The sequence below is a fragment of the Bos javanicus genome, chromosome 2 (assembly GCF_032452875.1).
Source record: "Bos javanicus breed banteng chromosome 2, ARS-OSU_banteng_1.0, whole genome shotgun sequence".
Lineage (NCBI taxonomy): Eukaryota > Metazoa > Chordata > Mammalia > Artiodactyla > Bovidae > Bos > Bos javanicus.
In genome coordinates this window covers 4,860,337-4,883,015 of record NC_083869.1, presented here as the reverse complement: position 1 = coordinate 4,883,015, position 22,679 = coordinate 4,860,337, and the positions used below count along the sequence as shown (strand labels likewise).

Genomic DNA, 22,679 nt, shown 5'->3' with positions numbered 1-22,679 from the left:
CCCAGATCCTTTGGCATGGCTGAGATGAATGATAATTTCATCAGGACATTCTGAGTGATTGTATTTTCTTACGGTGCATGTATGTTTGGTTTTATATACACGCATATGAGACATCTCATCTTAGTGAGATACAGTCATCTCACGTGAGCGTCTCATTAAGATCATCTTATCGGGTCATCTCGAATAAACAGTCGTCATCCAAAATCTAGATCTGAATAAACAGAACAAGAAGGACTGTTCAGGTGCCTCCCTCTGTTCCCCTCCCTTCCTCCCCCACCCCCCGGCAGAAATGAAGCCCTAAGGATGGTTTAAGTGTGACCCTACGTAGTAGATGGAAGCAGAGAGCGGACGTGTGGCTGGAGAGGTAGGTCAACCGCTGTGCAGGGAGAGCCCAGGCCCTCCCCAAGCAATAGGCCAGCTCACAAGTGCCAAGTGCTCAGTTTTCAGGAATTCTGGGAACTGGTTCACATCACCTTGGTAGCTTGAAGTGAGCCCAACACCTCTTGAAGTAAGAGGTGTTACAGCATGGAACTGCGCACACCCTATAGATCAGGCCCCATGGCACTCCCCTGGCCAGCCAGAGAGGGGAGTCTCCACCAGAAGAAGAAAAGGGAGGAGGTGAGGGCCATGGGTGGGGCCCAGTCTGGGGCTCAGGGCCCAGCTGCACATCCCCTGTCACCTGCTTCACACTTTGCTTAAACCCTTGAGTCCATCACAGCCCCATGTGCTGTCCCAGGGCCTCTGGCTGCCACCCTAGCTGCTCCTTGGCAAGCTCCTCTGCTGAGGGAGTCACTGGGCATATTCCTGAGGAGGGTGGGGAGCATCTGGGAGCACTGAGGGGGTGTGGTGGACAGGGTGAGGGGGCTGGTAGGTGTGAGGACAGGGATCCAGCAGCCCCACTCTGCACTGTGCCAAGGATGGGGCCCGGCTGTGAGCTGGTGGCCTCTGTGGGTGTCGGTCATGTGGTGGGTGGGCCTCCCCTCCAACAGGCCAAGCCACTGAGTCACAGCTGTGTGCACGGTGCCCCAGGCTCCCTCTGGAGGACAGCCGCTGACAGGTCAGCTCCCTGGGCAGGGGAGGTAACCCGCCCAAGGTTGGAAAACGTTGACGTCAAAGGTCCCTTCAGCTGGGACAAAGACACGGTGTTTTTAAGTCCAGAGTTCTCGGGGCTGCAGCCAGGGCTGAGCCTCTTCCCACAGCATGGAGGCTCCCTAAATAACCACGCCCGTGTCCCAGGCCTCATTCACTCTTCTGGCCTAGCTCAGCCCTCTCCTGGGGTACAGGCCCTCATGTCCAGTTTCAGGGTTTCCCCTGAGACTTACCACCGCTCTCCAAATGCTTCATGGCCCAAACTAGCTCTGTGTCCACTCCCACACCTGCCACCACAAACTGGGCACCTGCCCTGGGTCCAGACTCCACCTCCCAGGTCTCCTGAATTGCTCTCCTCTTCTCTTGCCCCATGGCTGCCAAGGAGAGGCTTCATCACTGCTTGCCACCTGGCTGGTCTCCTTCCCTGTCTCTTCCTCAGCAGCCCCTTTCCTGACAGTACTCAGAGGAGTAGTTCCAAAGTGCCCAGCCATGCATGGCACTCCAGGTCACTTCAGTGGCTCCCCCACTGACCTCCCTCTTGTCTCACCTGCTTGGAGGGCTGGGGCTTTACACTGTTGCCAGGGAGAGCCCAGAAGGTGCAGGAGGTGTACAAGGAGAGGGTAATTTCCAAAAATCAGGCTGGTCTGGGCAGCAAGGGATAATGTGGGGAAAACCAGCATCCAGGTGTGAGAACTGCCCTGGCATCTCATGGGGGTAGTGGATGTGTAGAGGGCATGGTGGCATGAAACAGAATGAAAAGGAAACTCCACAGCTTCTGGGACAGGAAAAACCTTACCCACCCCAAAGGCTGGGTCGGACGTCCATTCCTCTGCCAGGCTGGCCCCTATGCCTGCATGTGGAAGGGAGATCAGCCACTCCTGGCATGGATGCCACATGTGGTAGGCCAACTTCAAAGGAGGATGGGAGCATGGGCTCACAGACCACTCCCAGCTTGTGAAAAAGAAAAGAGCAGAAGAATACACAAGAAAAGAAGAAAACCACCAAAATGTTACTGAGGGCTTTTCTGAAGAGTGGAACCACAGGCTATTTTCTTTCTTTCTTTATGTTAACGTTTCTGTTACCTCTTTGTTTCTGGGTTTTTCCTAGTGAGGGAGTGAAAGTATTAGTTGCTCAGTTGTGTCCAACTCTTTGCAACCTCAGTGGATTGTAGCTCGCCAGGCTCCTCTGTCCAGGGAATTCTTCAGGCAGGAGTGCTGGAGTGGGTAGCCATTCCCTTCTCCAGGGGATCTTCCTGACCCAGGGATAGAACCCAGATCTCCCACATTGCAGGCAGATTCTTTACTAACTCCCTAACTCTCTAAGATGAGCAGTTTTACTTTTAACCCAACTCAGTTTTCCAAGGCTCACTCCAGTCCCTGTGTCATTTGATGACTAGCATCTTTCGGGCTCAGGGTGCCCACTGGAGCCGGGCAGCAGCTGGAGCAGGTTGGCCCCTGTTCCCACCCTGGCCTGCATTCCCAGCTTCTCCTGCGGCGCTATCCTCTGGCCAACCTGATACCCCCCTCTCCCTGGAAGACCCCCGGGGTTCAGGGGGGAAAGAGTTCCTGCTGAGGGAACAGAGGTGCATCTGGTTTCTGCCTCTCCCCACCCCAGAGCATCAGAGCTGAAGCTACTATAGACGCTGACATCCTGCAGCTCGGCCTTACACGATCTCCGCTGTGCCTGGAAAACCACCTGTCACGCATCCCAGCCCCACACCAACACCCATCTGTCACTGCTCCTGATTCTGTCCCTGTTCTCTCCCCCTTTTCTTCCTCAGGAGCTTAGAGGGTGGGGAGTGAGACAGCCGGCAGGGGTGCCCTGCGAGGGACAGGAAGGCAAGAGCACACTAGGAGAGGTGAGCACTGGGAGCGAGTTTTGTCGGCAGACCTGGGCTGCGGTGGGAGGTCTGGGAAGTGGGCAGTAAACTGCATGTGAAGCACAGGACTCCCCAGTAACAGGATCTGTGCTGGCTCCTGGGACTGCCCTAGGACTCCAGGCCATAGCCTTCATAGCGATCTGTGTGACCCTGAAGGCTGGGTGACTGTCCTGCACATCGCCTAGGTTTTGGGGCCACCACTCTGCCCTCTGTGGCTGCTCCCCATTTCTGAGTACTGCCTCTCCAAGCTCCTTTCCCCAGCAAAGCCACGGGGTCCCCTCTAGCCTCCAGCCCCAAGTCAAGGGGTCATAAAGAAGAGCATCCTCCTCCCAGGGCTTGGCTGGAAGGGGGCCTGTGGGCCTCAGAGACCAGCCCCTCCCACCCCTGAGTCATGCACTTGTACCCAGCCAGGTTCCAGAAAGGGTTGCGGGGGCCAGCACTGGCCAGACACTGGTGGCCATGTGACTGGCCTGGTGAGTCACTTGGCCTATGGGGCGTCAGTCATCTCATCTGTGAAATGGCCACAAGGGATATAAAAGTGGAAACCGGGCCAGGCCTGGGGGAGTTTCTGGGGTTCAACCCATCCCTGTGCAGCCTGTGCTGGGGGCAGGTCTGGCTAGGTCCCCAGACCGACCGTTTACCATTTTTACCACCCCATCTTACAGAGCAGGAAACAGAAGGCTCCAGAGGTGACCTGTCACCAGGGTCACCCAGCGAGGGGACAGGACCGCCTGGATTTTGACGCCGTGCCTTTCAGTTGGTAGTGACCTTGAGCAAGTCCCTGGCCCCTCGGAGCGCTAGTTCTCGGGAGCAGAGGGCGGGTGTGGTAATGGCTCCGTCGTCCGGGACAGCACAGACCGTTCACCTGCCGCTGCCCTGGGCCGGCCAGAGGGCTGGACACGCGGGAGCGGGGCAGGCGCCCCCGACTTGACCAGCGCTGCCACCCGGGGAGGGGCCTGGTGAGGCCGGGGTGCCCGCAGGGGTCTGGGCTGGCTGGGGTCCTGCCCCGCAGCCCCGCCCAGCCTGGCGCCCCAGGCGCCCCCTCCCGGGCCCACGGCGCCCACCGCCCAGGGGCGCGGGGAGGGGCAGTTACCTTCCCGTCATGGTGGCTGCGCACGCCGAACCCGGGCCGCCTCGGGACCCCTGAGCCGCCGCCGCCGCCGCTCGCGGAGCGCCCGCCGGCAGGTCCGCGCCCGGAGCGAGGAGACGCCCAAAAAAGGCCGGAGCCGCTCCGCCCGCCCGGCCCCGCCCCACCCAGCCGGGCGAGCCGGAGGTGGGGGCTCGCTCTGACGGGCAGGGTGGGGTGGGCCCGCCGCGCCCAGGAGGTGGGGGTGCGGGAGGCGGGGGGAGGCGGTGGGCACAGCGCGCCGGAGGGCAAGGAGGGGGCGCGCGCCACCCTCGCAGCCTCGCCTCTGGGGACACCCGAACACGGCCTGCGGAGCGCGCGGGTCACGTCCTCCCCGCCGGCTTCGCTCGCCACCTCCCGGATTCCGGGCATAGCTTTCCTTTAAAAGGGAGTGAAGTTATAATAAACACGAACGAGCCCCCTTGCCCCGCTGGGGCGCCCCGCCCGGAGCTTCCCCCGCCCCGGCTGTCCCAGGCTGCTCTGGAACGCGAACACGTGCGGGGGAAGGAGCAACGGGGACAGATGCTGAAGCCACCTCCTCGCTGGCCCCCAACCCCGAGGCCCCGCTGCGGCCCCGGGCAGGAGAAGGGGCCACCTTCACGCTTTAATTCTGCAGACAGACGTATCTGGACACCGACTCCCTCCCCGGGCACTGGGGACTCCCAGTCCACGGAGTCCCGCTTCCAGGAAAGTCAAGGTCGAGGGGCGCCCCCTTTGAGTCAGGAGCCTGATTCTGCATACTTACAGGCCAGTGCCCTCCCCCGGAGATACCCAAGTCATCCGAGTCTGTGAGCCGCCCCCTAACCTAGCAGAAGTTACTCTATAAAGATGAACCAAACGCCAGAAGTTGAGGAGGAGAACCAAGGAAAGCTAGAGGGGAGTCATTAAACTGACCTGGAGAAATATAAAAATTTAGGGAACATATTCTGAATAAAAACGTTAAATAAACAAAACCTTTACTCCACCTAAAGGCAGAAATTTCTAGCGAGGCAGTGGAGTGTAGCTCATAATTCAAGGCAGCCCAAATACCAAGGCTGGAATAAAACTGAGCAGCCTGGTCTGTTAAACCAACTGAACATTGCCTTACTTCTTGGAAACAGACAAAAACTATCTAGAAATGGCCATGCGAAGTAGCAACTCACAAATAAACAGTGGAATTCAGAGCGATGAATTGATAGTAACGTGCAGCATTATACCTGCAGAGCAAGCTTGGGAAAGGCACCTGTTCCTAAGTAGCTGATATCTTGAAACTATTGTGGTTTGCAGTTCTTTTTGCAAATGTGTCTTGGCTGATTCTGATTAACTGCAATTTGATGATTAAGTGGAAAGTATGGATGCTTTCTTGGGTCATCCGCCTGTTGATAGAGAAATGCTTTTCATAATTGCCAACACAGAGATGCAAGTATGTTGGAGGTTGTGCACCAGCAATGGACTGGATGCTTAATCAAATATTGGGGTTTTGTGGGAACCAAAGGGGATGAAAAGTGGAGAGCAGAACACCAAAGGGACCTGCTCCCTACCTGGGGATCCCATGCCTGCCCTCCAGCCTTCTAGCCCCCTTTTGTATGGTCACTGAGCAGGTGGGGATCTACCTGTGGCCAAACCAGAGCTCTCTGCTGCTCACCTGTCACGCAGAGTGCCTCTTCCCTGGGCCTGGGCAAACTCAGCAAGAGCTGGGTGGCGACTGTGCCATCATTCAGAGGTGGAGCCTCAAGGAGCTGTCTGCCAGTCTCCTACAGAGCTGCTACAGGTCAGATTTGCAGGAAAGAGTTGGCAGTTGCTTGGCAGTGGTTATTCAGATGTTCAATCACTCATCACCCCTTCATTCAAGACCATATTTATGGTCAAACCATATTTATGGTTTATGAGCACTGGGGGGTCAGCTGTGAACAAGAGGACCTGGGCCAGGTTCACACTGAGTTTAGCTGGCATGTGGGACAAACTGCAAACAAATAAATACGATTTCAGTCAGGAACAGTACTGCAAAGAAGAGGCAGTGTACAGGGCCACTTTAGAGTGGAGAGGCAAGTGGTGATGACGACTGAATGAGGAAAAAAGTTAGCAAGTGCAGGGACCCTGAGGTCAGAAAGAAGGTGATAGGAGAACACGAGGGCAGGGCATGGAAATAAGGGAGAGGGCAGGGCCAGGGCACAGGCGCGGAGTCTGAGCGCCGGACACAACACTCTTTGACACCAACGTGAGTGAATCTCCAGACATTACTCGGAAAGAAGCCTTAAGCAAAAGAGGCCTGCTCCGTTAGTTGAAGCTCCCTGAGGTAGCCACCATCCTGAATTTTTTCCACCGCTGACTAGTTTTTCTGCTCTAGTCAGTCGTTCACTGGAGTCTGACTCTGCGACCCCGTGGACTCAGGCTGCCAAGCTCCTCTGTTGATGGAATTCTCCAGGAAAGAATACTAGAGTTGGTTGCCATTTCCTTCTCCAGGGATCTTCTCCATCCAGGAATTGAACCCACCTCACCAGGGAAGCCCGAGTATCTGAGCATTCGTGGTAAAATTCTTTGAGCTTTGCTGAATGTTTGACTGGGGTGTTTGTGGCGGGCGTGGATGTGATTTCTTTTAGAGTCCAGATGACTGACAGGTTTTCTTTCTCTCCTGCTCATTGGCCATGTGGCAGGACAGCTGGGGCAGGTCAGATGAGGGATATGTAACACTGAAGAGCCTTTTGGGCATCCCAGGGAAGGTAGTAGGGGAGTGGGTGCCCTGAAAATGGAACTCAGCGAGGTCCCATCTCTGCAAAGATGTGGACGGTTTTGTGCAGATAGGGTTTCAACCCTGGGGCTCATGTCACTGAAGGTGTCTGTGCTGAGTCAGAAGCCCTCTAAGGATGAGAGGTCAGGGGTCCCAGTGAGGGAGGGAAGCCAGGGTGTGGAGGTGGGGTGAGGTGTCACAGAAGCCCAGAGAGCACGACCACTCTCTGCTCCCTGTGCAAGCTGCTTCAGGTGCAGGTCAGGGAGGGACCTGGGTTTGGTGTCAGGAGGAGACCCATGGGAGTGAGGCGACAAGCTGGAAGGATAAGGCATGCTTGTGTTCGAAGTCACTTCAGTCGTGTCTGTCTGACTTTTTGCAACCCTATGGACCATAGCCCTCCAGGGTCCTCTGTCTATGGGAGTATTCTGCAGGCAAGAATACTGGAGAGGGTTGCCATGCCCTCCTCCAGGAGATCTTCCTGACCCAGGGATTGAACCTGTATCTCTTACGTCTCCTGCATTGGCAGGCAGGTTCTTTACCACTAGCGCCACCTGGGTAAGGCAGAGCCCTGCAATGCCCTCTCCCACGGTCCTGTGGTCCTGCAGACAGTGCTCCCTGGGGTGGGGAACACAGCACCCGATGGGGGCAATGGAGATGGCAGAGAACTTTATAACTGCTTGGAGAAATCCTGCTCTAAAGAGAGCAGAGAAGTGGGCAGTTGTCATGTGAGGGAGGGAGGAGGAAAGGGTGCAGTTTGGAGGCTGGGGTTTGACAGGGAGAGAGCTGCTGACACTCAGAAGTGAGGATTGAATCACCCACTGCATGTGATGATTCAGAGAAGGACAGATGAGGCTCTGAGATGTCAGAGGTCAAGGCTGGGCCACAAAGCAAGCAGTGGACGATGTGACAGCTGTCCTAGAAGAGACTGGGAGGTGCAAGGTCCCTCTAGGTGCAGGCCCCATGCCCTCTGGGTCTCAGGTTCTCTGTGAGCAACCCCTTCCCAGGGGATTTCCTTGGCTGCCCCACACCACCCTCTCACTCCCCACTCCAGCACGCTGCCACAGCTGAGCTAACTCAGTTCCCTGGAGGTCCCACGGCAGGAGGAGAGGGAGGCGGTCATGGGGTCCAAAGGAGGGCTTGGGCCTCCCTGGACCAGCATGGCCATGGCAGCAGCAGTGAGAACTGGGGCCTCCAGTTGCCTTGAGCAAACGGCCTTTTCCCCAGAGCCACGTGGGGCTGTGGTGTGGGTGGAGGAGGAGGAGGTCTCAGGTCCCTCTCAGGAGCAAAGTGCCTTCCCAGCAGGCAGGACCAGTATCACGCCTAGTTAATAATGGCCAATGTGATGTGAGTGCCCCAGGGGCTCCCCCTCCCTGTAACTGGTCTGGGCATTTCCCTCTCAGGGTGTTGGGGATGGTCCAACACTGAGCCTCGTAGAGTAGGGATACATAACTCAAATCAGCCAGCTGCTTCGAGCCTGAAGTTTGTTCCGAAGAGGCCTGTGAGAATCCCTGGGGAAGGGTGGGGAAGCACCTGGCCTGTTCCAGCGGGAGCCTCTCCCCAGGCAGAGAAACAAACAGTGAACGGCACACCCGCCTCCGTGCACCCACACACACCAGGACAGCTGTCATTTTAACAAACATGTTTTTCTATTTTAAATATTTCTTTTTGGCTGTGCCACGCGACATGCCGGGTCTTAGTTTCCCCGCCAGAGATCAAACCCACACCTTCTGAAGTGGAAGTATGGAGTTCTGACTGTAGGGAATCCCTAAGTTTTTCTATTTTAAAATGTGAGCATGCCCTCAGAACACAGCGTCTGACCGGCACAAAATGTACTTACTTCTTGGACCATGCAGAACTCAGTGAAAGAAGCTGGTGGTATCATAACCCACTAATTCTTTTAACACTTGTAGAAAAACAAAGTTGTTATTTAGTCGCTAAGTCGTGTCCAACTCTTCTGTGACCCGCCATAGACCAGGCTCCTCTGTCCATGGAATTTTCCAGGCAAGAATACTGGAATAGGTTGCCATTTCCTTCTCCAGGGGATCTTCCCCACCCAGGGGATCTTTCCGACCCAGGGCTCAAACCCACATCTCTTACGTCTCCTGGAGTGGCAGAGCAGATTCTTTACCACTGAGACCCAGAGATGTTTTTCAATGTAAAGAGAACACAGGACCCTTATTCAGATCTTGTTTACTCAGGGGTGGAGCTGAGCCCAGGAGCTTTACCTCTCATGGCTCTGCTTCCTTTCCAAAGACTGCCTGCCTTGAACTTTGAAGAGAGAAATGTATTTCACTCTTACCTTAGCTCTGGGACAGACTTCACTCAACTCCCAGGTTTGGACCAAGAGTGGCCGAGTTTGGACCCAGAATGCCTCTAGCTGGCATGCAGCAATGCCACATTTTTGCACCTCAAAGCGTCCTGGCCTCAGTTACCCAACAAGAAACCACCTGTGCACAGTGACCACAGAGTTCTTCATCAGCCTCCCCTGCTTCCAAAAGCACCTTTCTTCCGCATGATAAGGTTCACATTGCTTCCCCTTTCTCATGAGGACAGCCAACCATTAACCCTTCCATTGGAGCATCTCCAGCCTGTGTCTACAACAGAGATCAGCTGCTCCCCACCCTCACCCCCAACCTGTCCAGACTTGCAGGAGGCCCAGCATCCAGCCAGGATGAGCTAGGCATTCCCACTGCAGCTGGTCCTTTATCCCAACAGTAGCATGACCACTTAGAAGCCGTAAAGAGAATGGCAGAGAGAACCAGGCTGGGCCCCATGCACATCTCGAGAGCAACAAGCACCACTCAGTGGGCACTATGAAATGTCTCTACCTCAGAGGGCTGAGTTGCCCCTCGGCCTCCTCCTGCTGCTCCCTGCCCCGAGTGGAGTGCTGCTAGTCACTTCTTTGGGGAAGAGCAGCTGCTCGGCCCTCTTGGCACAGCCACATGGAGAAGCCTGGGCAGCGGCTGGGAGTGTCCGGCCACCACCAGGTACCCAGGCATTTTGGCCCATCTCTCCCTGGACAGGAGGCTGGGCTAGAGCTGGAGGCGGAGCCAGAGGCACTTTGTGGGGCCAAAGAGGATGGAGGAAGCCAAGGAAGGAAGGGCCGGCCTCCCTGGGGAGGTGCCTGCTGGGCGGGCCATTGAAGGCCAGGAGCCAGGAGCTAGGGCTGCAGGACAAAGGGAGCAACAGCTGCCCTCTGAAATCAGAGGAGCCAGCAAAGGTACAGCAGCCAGAGTGGCCTCCACGTGCAGCCACTAAACCAAGCATTCGCTAAATGGGGTTAATGAGCCCCTGGGAAGCCTGACGCTTAGAGCAGGCACACACCCTAAAGCTGCCCCCTACGAGGACATGAGAGAATCTGCAATCACTAGGAGTAAGCTAAGAAAAGTTACTAAGACACCTCCCTGTCAGTTATTGTTGTCCCCAAAGAAGGGAATTCTTAGGATTATTTTTACCACATCAAATTAATTATAATTTTCTGCTATAAAAATTTCATGTATCGGGAACCGCCCAGAGGCAGTAAGAAGAAAACTTACCTTGAGCTGCATCATCCAAGATGAGAATGACGCTTTGCTTCCAGTCTTATTTGGGTAGTTATTTTGTGATCCCCTTGCAGTTATTTTGTGACCCTTTTGCAGTTATTTTGTGATTCTTTTGTGTTCCCAGTTCCACGTTCTGCGTCTTCATGGCAGATGTCCACACTGTTTGGCCCTGAGCCGGACTGCCCCGCTGTCCAGCGCTGAGCATTAGTCACACTGTGCTGTGCAAAAATGCTGCCCCGGGATCTCCCTGGACTCGTCTGCTTGCGAGGGGCAGGCCGGCATTCATGTGCGCTGTGTTCACAACTTTTATGAGGATAACGGGTTTTCATTTTTCAGTCAAATGTAACACACCTCAAGGTTGGAACTGTTTAACATGTACACAAAACAGCACCCAGCAGAGGGCTGCCTAGACACAGAGCAGGCGCTCGGCTATTCTCCAGAGCTAGTGACGTTATGCCCTATTGCCGTGTTGTTTAGAATGACTTGTCTTTATGCTAGGAATGTGCTATACACCAGAACGTAAACTCTCCAAAGACAGACTCCTGCCTTGCTCACTGCTCTATCCCTTGAACCAAGGGCAGGGTTCTACTCAGAGAAGCTGCTCAGTAAATATCTGTTAGATTAACACTATTTTGAATATTCTTGGTAAGTTTTGTACATATATGATAAGCTGCCTAATTGTGAACTGCGTATCACACTCCTGTTGCTGGAAGCATCTCAGATACCATTTTACTCAAGACATAAATTCCTGAACTGAATTTGTATAAATAAAAAAAGTGTACTTACACCTAAGTGAATCTGTAATTTGAAGAAGTCTTGATGGAAAGTATTTTTTTAAAACTGGAATCTGTTTGAAAATGCAGTTGATGCTCAAATTCATCTTACATATGCTGGATTTTCATAGCAGTTCACTGGTCTGAGATTTGCCCCAGGAGAAGCAGGTCTGGGGACACTCCCCCCCACCGGATAAGGCACAGTAATTTTGACCAGCACTAATGTTGCTTCACTGACCAACCAGCTACAGAGAAGGGCAAGGCCTCTGGCCAGTGCCATGCAGAGAAGCCATAATTCCACCTGCACATCTATCAGTTACGTTTGAGTCCATTAATGTGGGGTAGCATGAGGGCAAAGCAGAAGTCAACTGTACATCTTTTTCCCTAGGGCCACCCGAAGGATGTCCATATGAAGACACTTGGAACCCAAGGATTCTGCTGGGCAAGAAGGATGCAGACACCTGGGGGGGAAAGGGCTGGGCCTGCTTAAAAATCTATACAAAGAGATACACCAAAAGGCACTGTAGATGAAGCAACATGGAATTCTAAAAAAACATTCAAGGTTACATAGAGAGTCAGGATTAAAAGGAATGATACATACACAATTTGGACATATCTCAAGAGCATTTTTCTGAGTGGGAAAAAAAGCCAGTCTTAAAAGATGACATACTGTGTAATTCATATAACAACTTTGAAATTAAAAATTGCAAATAAAAGCTATGACAAACCTAGACAGCATATTAAAAAGCAGAGACATTACTTTGCCAATGAAGGTCTGTATGGTCAAAGCTATGGTTTTTCCAGTAGTCATGTATGGATGTAAGAGTTAGATCATAAGGACAGCTGAGCACCAAACAATTGATGCTTTTGAACTGTGGTGTTACAGAAGACTCTTGAGAGTCCATTGGACTGCAAAGAGATCAACTCAGTCAATCCTGAAGGAAATCAACCCTGAATATTCATTGGAAGGACTGATGCTGAAGCTGAAGCTCCAATACTTTGGACACCTGATGCGAAGAGTCAATTCATTGGAAAAGACCCTGATGCTGGGAAAGATTGAAGGCAGGAAGAGAAGGGGACAACAGAGGATGAGATGGTTGGATGGCATCACCAACTCAGTGGACAGGAGTTTGAGCAAGCTTCAGGAGATGGTGAAGGACAGGGAAGCCTGGCTCACTGCAGTCCATGGGGTCTCAAAGAGTTGGACAGGACTGAGCAACTGAACAATAACAACAAGCATTAGGAATGGTTGGAGAGGGGGTACGTAGAAAGACTAGAGGTCTCTTCAAGAAAATTGGAGATACCAAGGGAACATTTCATGCAAAGATGGGCTCAATAAAGGACAGAAATGGTATGGACCTAACAGAAGCAGAAGGTACTAAGAAGAGGTAGCAAGAATACACAGAACAGCTGTATAAAAAAGATCTTCAGGACCCAGATAATCACGATGGTGTGATCACTCACACTCACCTGGAACCAGACATCCTGGAATGTGAAGTCAAGTGGGCCTTAGAAAGCATCACTACCAACAAAGCTAGTGGAGGTGATGGAATTCCAGTTGAGCTATTCCAAATCCTGAAAGATGATGCTGTGAAAGTGCTGCACTCAATTTGTCAGCAAATGTGGAAAACTCAGCAGTGGCCACAGGACTGGAAAAGGTCAGTTTTCATTCCAATCCCAAAGAAAGGCAACGCTAAAGAAGGCTCAAACTACAGCACAATTGCACGCATCTCACACGCTAGTAAACTAATGGTCAAAATTCTCCAAGCCAGGCTTTAGCAATATGTGAAGCGTGAACTTCCAGATGTTCAAGTTGGTTTTAGAAAAGGCAGAGGAACCAGAGATCAAATTGCCAACATCCTCTGGATCATCGAAAAAGCAAGAGAGTTCCAGAAAAGCATCTATGTTTGCTTTATTGACTATGCCAAAGCCTTTGACTGTGTGGATCACAATAAACTGTGGAAAATTCTGAAAGAGATGGGACTACCAGACCACCTGACCTGCCTTTTGAGAAACCTGTATGCAGGTCAGGAAGCAACAGTTAGAACTGGACATGGAACAACAGACTGGTTCCAAATAGGAAAAGGAGTTCGTCACGGCTGTATATTGTCACCCTGCTTATTTAACTTCTATGCAGAGTACATCATGAGAGACACTGGGCTGGAGGAAGCACAAGCTGGAATCAAGATTGTCGGGAGAAATATCAATAACCTCAGATATGCCGATGACACCACCCTTATGGCAGAAAGTGAAGAACTAAAGAGCCTCTTGATGAAAGTGAAAGAGGAGAGTGAAAAACTTGGCTTAAAGCTCAACATTCATAAAGCTAAGATCATGGCATCTGGTCCCATCACTTCATGGCAGATAGATGGGGAAGCAGTGGAAACAGTGGCTGACTTTATTTTTGGGGCTCCAAAATCACTGCAGATGGTGATAGCAGCCATGAAATTAAAAGACGCTTGCTCCTTGGAAGGAAGGTTATGACCAACCTAGACAGCATATTGAATAGCAGAGGCATTACTTTGTCAATAAAGGTCCATCTAGTCAAGGCTGTGGTTTTTCCAGTGGTCATGTATGGATGTGAGAGTTGGACTATAAAGAAAGCTGAGCACCAAAGAATTGATGCTTTTGAACTGTGGTGTCGGAGAAGACTCTTGAGAGTCCCTTGGACTGCAAGGAGATCCAACCAGTCCATCCTAAAGGAGATCAGTCCTGGGTGTTCACTGGAAGCACTGATGTTGAAGCTGAAACTCCAATACTTTGGCCACCTGATGTGAAGAGCTGACTCATTTGAAAAGGCCCTGATGCTGGGAAAGATTGAGGACAGGAGGAGAAGGGGACAACAGAGGATGAGATGGCTAGATGGCATCACTGACTCGATGGACGTGAGTCTGAGTGAACTCTGGGAGTTGGTGATGGACAGGGAGGCCTGGCGTGCTGCGGTTCATGGGGTCACAAGAGTCAGACACGACTGAGCGACTGAGGTGTGACTATAAAGGAGTTTTCTGATCAATTAGCATGAGTTGTGTCTCCATTTATCTAGATTTTATTGAATTTCATTTAACAATGTTTATCATTTTCAGTGAACAAGTCTTGTGCTTCTTTAGTTTATTCCCAAGTATTTAATTCTTTTGGATGTGATTGCAAATGCAATTGCCTTTTAATTTCCTTTTCAGATATTTCATTGTTAGTGTATAGAAATACAATTAAAATTTGTATACTGATCTTGTATCCTATAAACTTGTGTTTTAATCCTCAAAATTTCATAGGGGATTTCTTAAGTTTTTCCACATATTAGATGTCATCTGCAAATAGTGAAAGTTTTACTTCTTCCCTTCCAATCTTGATGCTTTTTATTTTTCTTGCCTATTTTCTTTGACTGGAACCTCCAGTACACTGCTGAATAGAAAATTTGTTCTTGCTATTAGCCTGAAAGTATACTCTTTCTCCATGAAATATATTAGCTCGTATAAGCTAATATAAACCTCCTTTATCATGTTGAGCAATTTCTGTGCCATCTTTAGCTGTTTATGTTATCATGGAGGGGTGGTTGGATTTTGTCAAATGCTTTTATCTATTGAACAGATTATGTCATTTTTGTTTTTATTCTATTAATGTGATGCATTACATTGATGTTCATATTTTATTCCAAGCTTACATTCCTGGGATAAATTCTACTTAATTATGGTGTGTAATCCACTGTACATGTTCCTGGATTTGGTTTGTTCATAATTAATTGAGAATTTGTTTATATGCTCAGTTGTGTCCAGCTCTTTGTGACCCCATGGACTATATGGCCCATGGAATTCTCCAGACCAGAATACTGGAGCGGGTGGCTTTTCCCTTCTCCAGGGAATCTTCCCAACCCAGGGATCAAACCCGGGTCTGCTACATTGCAGGTGGATTCTTTACAGAGATACCAGGGAAGCCCTTGTATATTCATGAGATGTTGGCCTATAGTTTTCTTTGTGCTGTCTTTCTCTGGTGTTGGTACCAAGTACCTGATCTTGTAGTAGAAACTGGGAAGTGTTCTTTCCTCTTTTATTTTTGGAAGAGCTTGCAAAGGATTTGATGCTAAGTCTTCTTTAAACATTTGGTAGAATTCCCCTGTAAGACTTCTGGTCCTGGGTTTTCCTTGGTGGGTAGCTTATTTGGTTTTTTTTTTTTTTTTGCCATATAACAGCTTTTTTGAGATAAAATTCACATGCCATAAAGTTCATCCACTTAAAATGTACAGTTCAATGATTTATACTATACTATTCAGAGCTGTGCAGCCATCACCACAGCCAATTTTTTTAAATTTATTTATTTTAATTTTTAATTTTGGGCTCCACTGTGTAGCATATGGGATCTTAGTTCCCCAACCAGGAATGGAAATTATGCCCCCTGCTTTGGAAGCATGGAGTTTTAACCACTAGACCAATAAGGAAGTCCCCATGACCAATATTAGAACATTTTATCACCTCAAAAAGAAATCCCAAAGATAGGAGGAAATAACCTGTGAAGACACTTGGGACTATGACATCTGGATGAAGAAAATTCATTGATTAATCACAGATCTCACCTCCTCCTTATCATTCTCTGATACAAATAGGTATTGTCTAAAATCAACCTGTGCATAATGAGAACCTATTCTATGGCACAGGGAACCCAACCCAGTGCTCTGTGGTGACCTAAATGGGAAGGAAATTTTAAAAAAGGGGATATATGTATACATCTGGAGAAGGCGATGGCGACCCACTCCAGTGCTCTCACCTGAAGAATCCAACGGACGCAGGAGCCTGGTGGGCTGCAGTCCATGGGGTCGCGAAGAGTCGGACACGACTGAAGCGACTTAGCAGCAGCAGCATGTATACGTGTGGCTGATTCAGTTTGTTGTCCAGCAGAAAATAACACAAAATTGTAAAGCAATTATATTCCATTAAATTAATAATAATAAATAAAATCAGCCTACTCATACTTCTTAGAAAAACAGAAACTGCACACACTTTAGCAGTCACCCCCTTATCTCCTCTACCACCCCCCACCCCCTGGCAAACACTAATCCGACTTCTGTCTCTATGGACTTCCTATTCTCAATACTTCGCACAATTTACGGTCTCTGGGACTGTCTTCTTTCACTGAGCACGATGTTTTTAGTGCTCACCTCTGTTTAGCAGATGTCAGTACTTCATTTCTTTTTGCTCTATCAACTGAATGGATAAACCATCTTTTATTTATCCATTTTTATTTATTTATCTATTCATTATTTAATAAGTTGTTGCCACTTTTTGACTATTGTGAAGAGTGCTGCTATGAACATTCAGGTACAAGTTTTTGTTTGAACATATGTTTTCAGTTCTTTGGGGCATATATTTAAGAGTGGAATTGCTGGGTCATAGGGCAACTTCATGGATTACATCCTTGTCATGGCAAAGGGCCTTGTGTAACTCAGTGAAGCTATGAGCCATGCAGTGCAGGGCCACCCAAGATGGACAGGTCATAGTGGAGAGTTCTGACAAAATCCAGTCCACTGGAAGAGGGAATGGCAAACCGCTCCAGTATCTTGTCATAAGAATCCCATGAACAGTATGAAAAGGCAAAAAGATATGGCACCAGAAGATGAGCCCCCACGTAAGAAGGTTTCCAATATATTACTGGGGAAGAATGGAGGGCAATTACAAAGAGCTCCAGAAAGAATGAAGCAGAGGGGCCAAAGCGGAAACAATGCTCAGTTGTGGATGTGTCTGATGATGAAGGTAAAATCTGATGCTGTAAAGAACAATACTGCATAAGGTCCTGGAATGTTAGGCCCATGAATCAAGGTAAATGGGACACGGTCAAGCAGGAGATGGCAAGAGTGAACATTGATGCCTTTGGAATCGGTGAGCTAAAATGGACAGTAATGGGAGAATTTAATTCAGGTGATCATTATATCTACTACTGTGGGCAAGAATCCCTTAGAAGAAATGGAGTAGCCCTGATAGTCAACAGAAGTCTGAAATGCAGTACTTGGAGGCAGTCTCAAAAACGATGGAATGATCTTGGGTCATTTCAAAGGCAAACCACTTAACATCACAGTAATCCAAGCCCAGGCCCCAACCACTGATGCTGAAGAACTGAAGTTCACTGGTTCTATGAGACCTATAAAACCTTCTAGAACTAAAACCAAAGAAAGATGGCCTTTTCATCACTGGGGACTGGAATGCAAAGTAGAAGTCAGGAGACACCTGGAGTAACAGGCAAGTTTGGCCTTGGAGTACAGAAGGAAGCAGGGCAAAGGCTAACAGAGTTGTGTCTTAGCAAACACCCTTTTCCAACCACACAAGAGACGACTTTACACCCGACATCACCAAATGGTCAATAATGAAATCAGATTAATTATGTTCTTTGCAGCTGAAGATGGAGAAGCTCTATACAGTCAGCAAGAAGGAAACCTGGCTCAGATCATCGGCTCCTTACTGTAAAACTCAGACTTAAATTGAAGAAAGCAGGGGAAACCACTAGGCCATTCAGATATGACTTAAATCAAATTATACAGGGGAGGTGATAAATAGATTCAAGGGATTAGGCCTGGTAGACAGGGTGCCTGAAGAACTATGGACAGAGGTTCATAACATTGTACAGGAGGCAGTGACCAAAACCATCCTAAAGCAAAAGAAACGCAAGAAGGCATTTGTCGTCTCCTCAGTGGCTGTCTGAGGAGGCCTTTCAAATATCTGAGGAAAGAAGAGAAGCAAAAAGCAAGGGGAAAAGGGAAAGATATACCTGACTGAATGCAGAGTTCCAGAGAACAGCAAGGAGAGATAAGAGAGCCTTCTTAAATGAAAAATCCAAAGAAGTAAAGGAAAACAATAGAACTGAAAAGACTAGAGATGTCCAATAAAACTGGAGAAATCAAGGGAACATTTGATGCAAGAATGGGCATAATAAAGGACAGAAATTATAAGGACCTAATAGAGGCAAAAAGAGATTAAGAAGAGGTGGCAAGAATACAGAGAAGAATTATACAAAAAAGGTCTTAATGATCAGGATACCCAAGAGGGTATGGTTATCCACCTAGAGCCAGATATCCTGGAGAGTGAAGTCAACTGGGCTTTAGGAAGCGTTACTACAAACAAAGCTAGTGGAGGTGATGGAATTCCGGCTGAGCTATTTAAAATCCTAAAAGATGATGCTATTAAATAAAGCTCTATACTCAATATGTCTGCAAATTTGGAAAACTCAGCAGTGGCCACAAGGACTGGAAAAGGTCCATTTTCATTCCAATCCCAAAGAAAGGGAGTGCCAAAGAATGTTAAAACTACCATACAATTGCTCTCATTTCGCATGCTAGTAAGATCATGCTCAAAATCCTTCAAGCTCGGCTTCAGCAGTACATGAACCATAAACTTCCAGATGTACAAACTGGATATAGAAAAGGCAGAGGAATCAAAGATCAAATTGCCAAAATTCCTTGGATTATGGAGAAAGCAAAGGAGTTCCAGAAAAACATCTACTTCTGCTTCATTGACTACACTAAAGCCTTTGACTGTGTGGATCACAATAAACTGTAGAAAATTCTAAAAGAGATAGGAGTACCAGACTACCTTATCTGTCTCTTGAGAAACCTGTATGCCAGTCAAGAAGCAACAGTTAGAACCAGATATGAAACAACAGACTGGTTCCAAATTGGGAAAGGAGTAAGACTAGGCTGTACATTGTCACCCTACTTATTTAACTTACATGCAGAGTACATCATGGGAAATGTCGGACTGAATGAATCACAAGCTGGAATCAAGATTGCCAGCAGAAATATCAACCACCTCAGATATGCAGATGATACCACTCTAATGGCAGGGGAAGAGGAACTAAAGAGCCACCTGATGTCGGTGAAAGAGCAGAGTGAAAAAGCTGGCTTAAAGCTCAACATTCAGAAAATGAAGATCATGGCATCCAGTCCCACCACTTCATGGGAAATAGATGGGGAAACAGTGGAAACAGTGTCAGACTTTATTTTTCTGGGCTCCAAAATCACTGCAGATGGTGACTGCAGCCATGAAATTAAAAGACACTTGCTTCTTGGAAGGAAAGCTATGACATACCTAAAAAGTATATTAAAAAGTAGAGATGTTACTTTGCCAACAAAGGTCCATCTAGTCAAAGCTATGGTTTTTCCAGTAGTCAGATACAGACAGATGTGAGAGTTGGACCATAAAGAAGGATGGGTGCCAAAGAACTGATGCTTTTGAATTGTAGTGTTGGACTCTTGAGAGTCCCTTGGACTGCAAGGAGATCCTAAAGAAAATCCTAAAGAAATCAACCCTGAATATTCATTAGAAAGACTGATGTTGAAGCTGAAGCTTCAATACTTTTGCCACTTGATGCAAAGAGCCAAATCATTGGAAAAGACCCTGATTCTGGGAAAGAGTAAAGGCAAAAGGAGAAGAAGAGGGCAGAGGATAAGGTGGTTAGATAGCATCACCAACTCAATGGACATGAATTTCAGCAAACTCCCAGAGATAGTGGAAGACAAAGGAACATAGTGTGCTATAGTTCATAGGGTCACAAAGTCAGACAAGACTTAGCGACTGATAACAACAATCTGCGGGAAGTGGCATCTCCTGGTTGTTTTTTTTTTTTTTTAATATTTACTTATTTATTTGGTTGCATAGGGTCTTAGTTGTGGCATGTGAGTTCTTCATTGCAGCATGTGGGTTCAGATGTTGCAGTACCCTGGCTTAGTTGCTCCTTGGCATGTAACATCAGTTTCCTGCCCAGGGATCAAACCCATGTCCCCTGCATTGCAAATCTGCAGCCAGATTCCCAATGACTGGACCACCAAGAAAGTCTCTCATTGTGATTTTAATTTGCATTTTCCTGATGATGAGCATCTTTTCATGAAATTATTGGTCATTCATATACCTTCTTTAGAGAGATATCTACCCAAACACTTCATTCATTCTAAGATTGGACTATTTGTCTAAGTGTTCTTCATATAGTCTAGACACAAGTCCCTTATCATTTTTTCTCTTGTTACTTGTGCACTTTAGGTGTTATAGCCAAGAACCATTGTGCAATCCAAGCTCAAGAAGATTTACACCTATGTTTTCTTCTAAGAAAAGTTTTAAAGTTTGATTCTAAGAAAACTTTAAAGTTTTAGTTCTTACATTTAAGTGCTTTATCCATCTTGAGTTAAATTTTATATGTGGTATAACAGGGGTCCAACTACATTCTTCTGCTGTCAGACATCTGGTGGTCCCAGGACCATTTGTTGAAAAAACTCTTTATTTTCCCCATCGAATTATCTTGGCATCTTTGCTGAAAATCACCTGACCACAAATGTATGAGTTTATTTCTGGGTTCTTAGTTCTGGTCCATTGATGTGTCTTGTCTTTATGCCAGTAACATACTCTTAATTACTGTAGCTTCACAGTAAATTCTGAAATTTGGAAGTGTGAATCTTCCAATGTTGTTCTTCTTTTTCTAGGTTATTTTGATTATTCTGGGCCTCAGAGTTCCATATAAATTTTAGAATCAGCTTTGTCAATTTTGGTAAACTAATCAGCTCTTATTTTGACAGGAACTGCATTGAATCTATAGATCAATTTGGGCAATATTGCCATTTTAACAATATTAGGTCTTCTAATCCATGAATGCAGATGTCTTTCCATTTATTTAGATATTATTTCAGTGAAGTTTTGTAGTTTTCCATGTATCTTGCACTTTGGTTAAATTTATTCCAAAGTATTTTTGTGCTATTTTAAATGTAATTGTTGGGTAACAATTTACAGATTGTTTCTTGCTAGTTTATAGAAACACAGTTGATTTTGAATAGGAAGGCCCTATATAGCAAATGAAAAACAAGAGCTAAACCAAATTTGAATTTCAGACAAACAACAAACAATTCTTTTAGTATAAGTATGCCCCAAATATTGCATGGAATATACTTATTCCAAAACACTAATTATTGCTTATCTGACATTCAAATCCAGCATCCAGAGCATTGCATATTTCATCTGGAGGCAACCCTGCATCTGGCAAAATGAACCAGGAGGCTCTGGACAGGGCACTGAGGCCCAGCTGAAGATGGGGAAATTATGAGAGACTATGAGAGTGGAAAATTAAACCCCCAGTGCCTTCCCCCTCTCTGCTCCCAGAAGCCTGGTTGGCGGGTCTGCACCTTATCCACATCATGTCCACTAAAAGATTCCAGGGGAAAAAAAAAAATGAGAAAACTTGCACAAGGAATCTGCCATCAGAATGGCTTCAGACTTCTCAACAGCACTGGAGACAAGTGGGACATTTTGAGGAAAAAGGATACCCAAACTGAATTTCTGTACAGCAACCAAACTTCACACAGGGTAAAAGCAGAATAAAGACACTGCAGTCACACAGGGCCCCAGGGGCACAGCCTTAGGATGCTCTGGAGGAAGTGAAGTGTCCACCCAAACCAGGGAACCAACCAGGAAAGAGGAAGATGAGTGTCTGAGAAAGGAGACAGGAAGGGCCCTCCCAGGTGAGGAGCAGCCCCAGGAGGGCCCGTCGGGGGCAGGCCTGGAGGGCACCCGTCCAAAGGAGCAAGAGGGAAATCTAAAGAAACAAGCAGAAACACTTAAGAGATGATCTGATTTTATCATACTATATGGAGAGGTCTGATAGAACCTGTCATAGAACACGGGGATGACTTAGCATTTACAAAGCACTTACAAAATCAAACAAGTGAAAATATATGAACTGTTACAATAAAAGAAGAAAAGAGTCTTAGGAGAGAGGTGGCATCAGAACACACTGTTTTGCTTAGCTGTGAGTAGTATGTATACAGTCCTTATGAGATCCGCACTGAACGGAATAATTACCAAAACTGTTACACAGCTACACTGGGATTGTGATGGAATCGGGGAAGGGATGTGTGGGGAAGTGTAAGAAAGAACCTGATCTGCAATGACAGGAACTCAGAAAGTGTCTAATGTAAATCAAGAGTTATGAGCATGTTATATGGAGATAAACACCAGAAGAAAAAGTTAAACGAGTTGATAATGGTTGCCTTTGAGAGGTCCAGTGTGGAGTGAGGGCATGGGATTGCCTTTCATTTTAAGACGTGGTGTTTTCAAATCTGTACATGTATTACTGCCATAAAAATAAAGTCACTACCTTACACATTAATCAAAAACTAACTCAAGATGGATCATAGACTTAAATGTAAGTGCTAAAATTATACAAGTTCTAGAACCAAACATCAGAAAAAGTTGGGGGGACCTTGTATTAGACAAAGGTTTCTGAGATGTGATACCAAAAGCACAATCCATTAAAAAAACAAAAACAAAAACTTGACAAACTGGACTTCATCAAAATGAAGAACTTATGCTTTTCAAGACACTGTTGGGACTTACCCGGCAGTACAGCCAGTGATTAAGACTCTGAGCTTTTGACGCAGGAGGTGAGGGTTCAGTTCCTGGTTGGAGAAAATTCCACATACTGTGTAGTGCAGCCTTTAAAAAAGGACACTGTTTAGAGAGTAAAACGGCAAGCCAAAGACTAGGAGAATATAACTATAATATTACAGATCTGATAAAGGATCTTTAGCTGGAACTTATAAAGAACT

General features: G+C 47.6%; 1 protein-coding gene across 2 annotated transcripts in view; it reads right to left on the bottom strand.

The window, feature by feature from the left end:
• LIMS2 (LIM zinc finger domain containing 2) overlaps nt 1–9,777 on the bottom strand; it is a 43,821-nt gene extending 34,044 nt beyond the window's left edge. Inside the window, exon 1 of one of the 2 annotated variants that reach the window (XM_061432171.1) lies at nt 9,630–9,777. Coding sequence is in view for 1 of the 2 variants with exons in the window: in XM_061432160.1 (XP_061288144.1) it covers nt 4,062–4,072 (11 nt within the window). In the remaining variant the exon portion in view is untranslated. Of the gene's footprint in view, nt 1–4,061; nt 4,390–9,629 lie in introns of those variants that run through there. The other variant, XM_061432160.1, reaches the window with a different exon arrangement.
• Between the last annotated feature and the right edge of the window lie 12,902 nt (nt 9,778–22,679).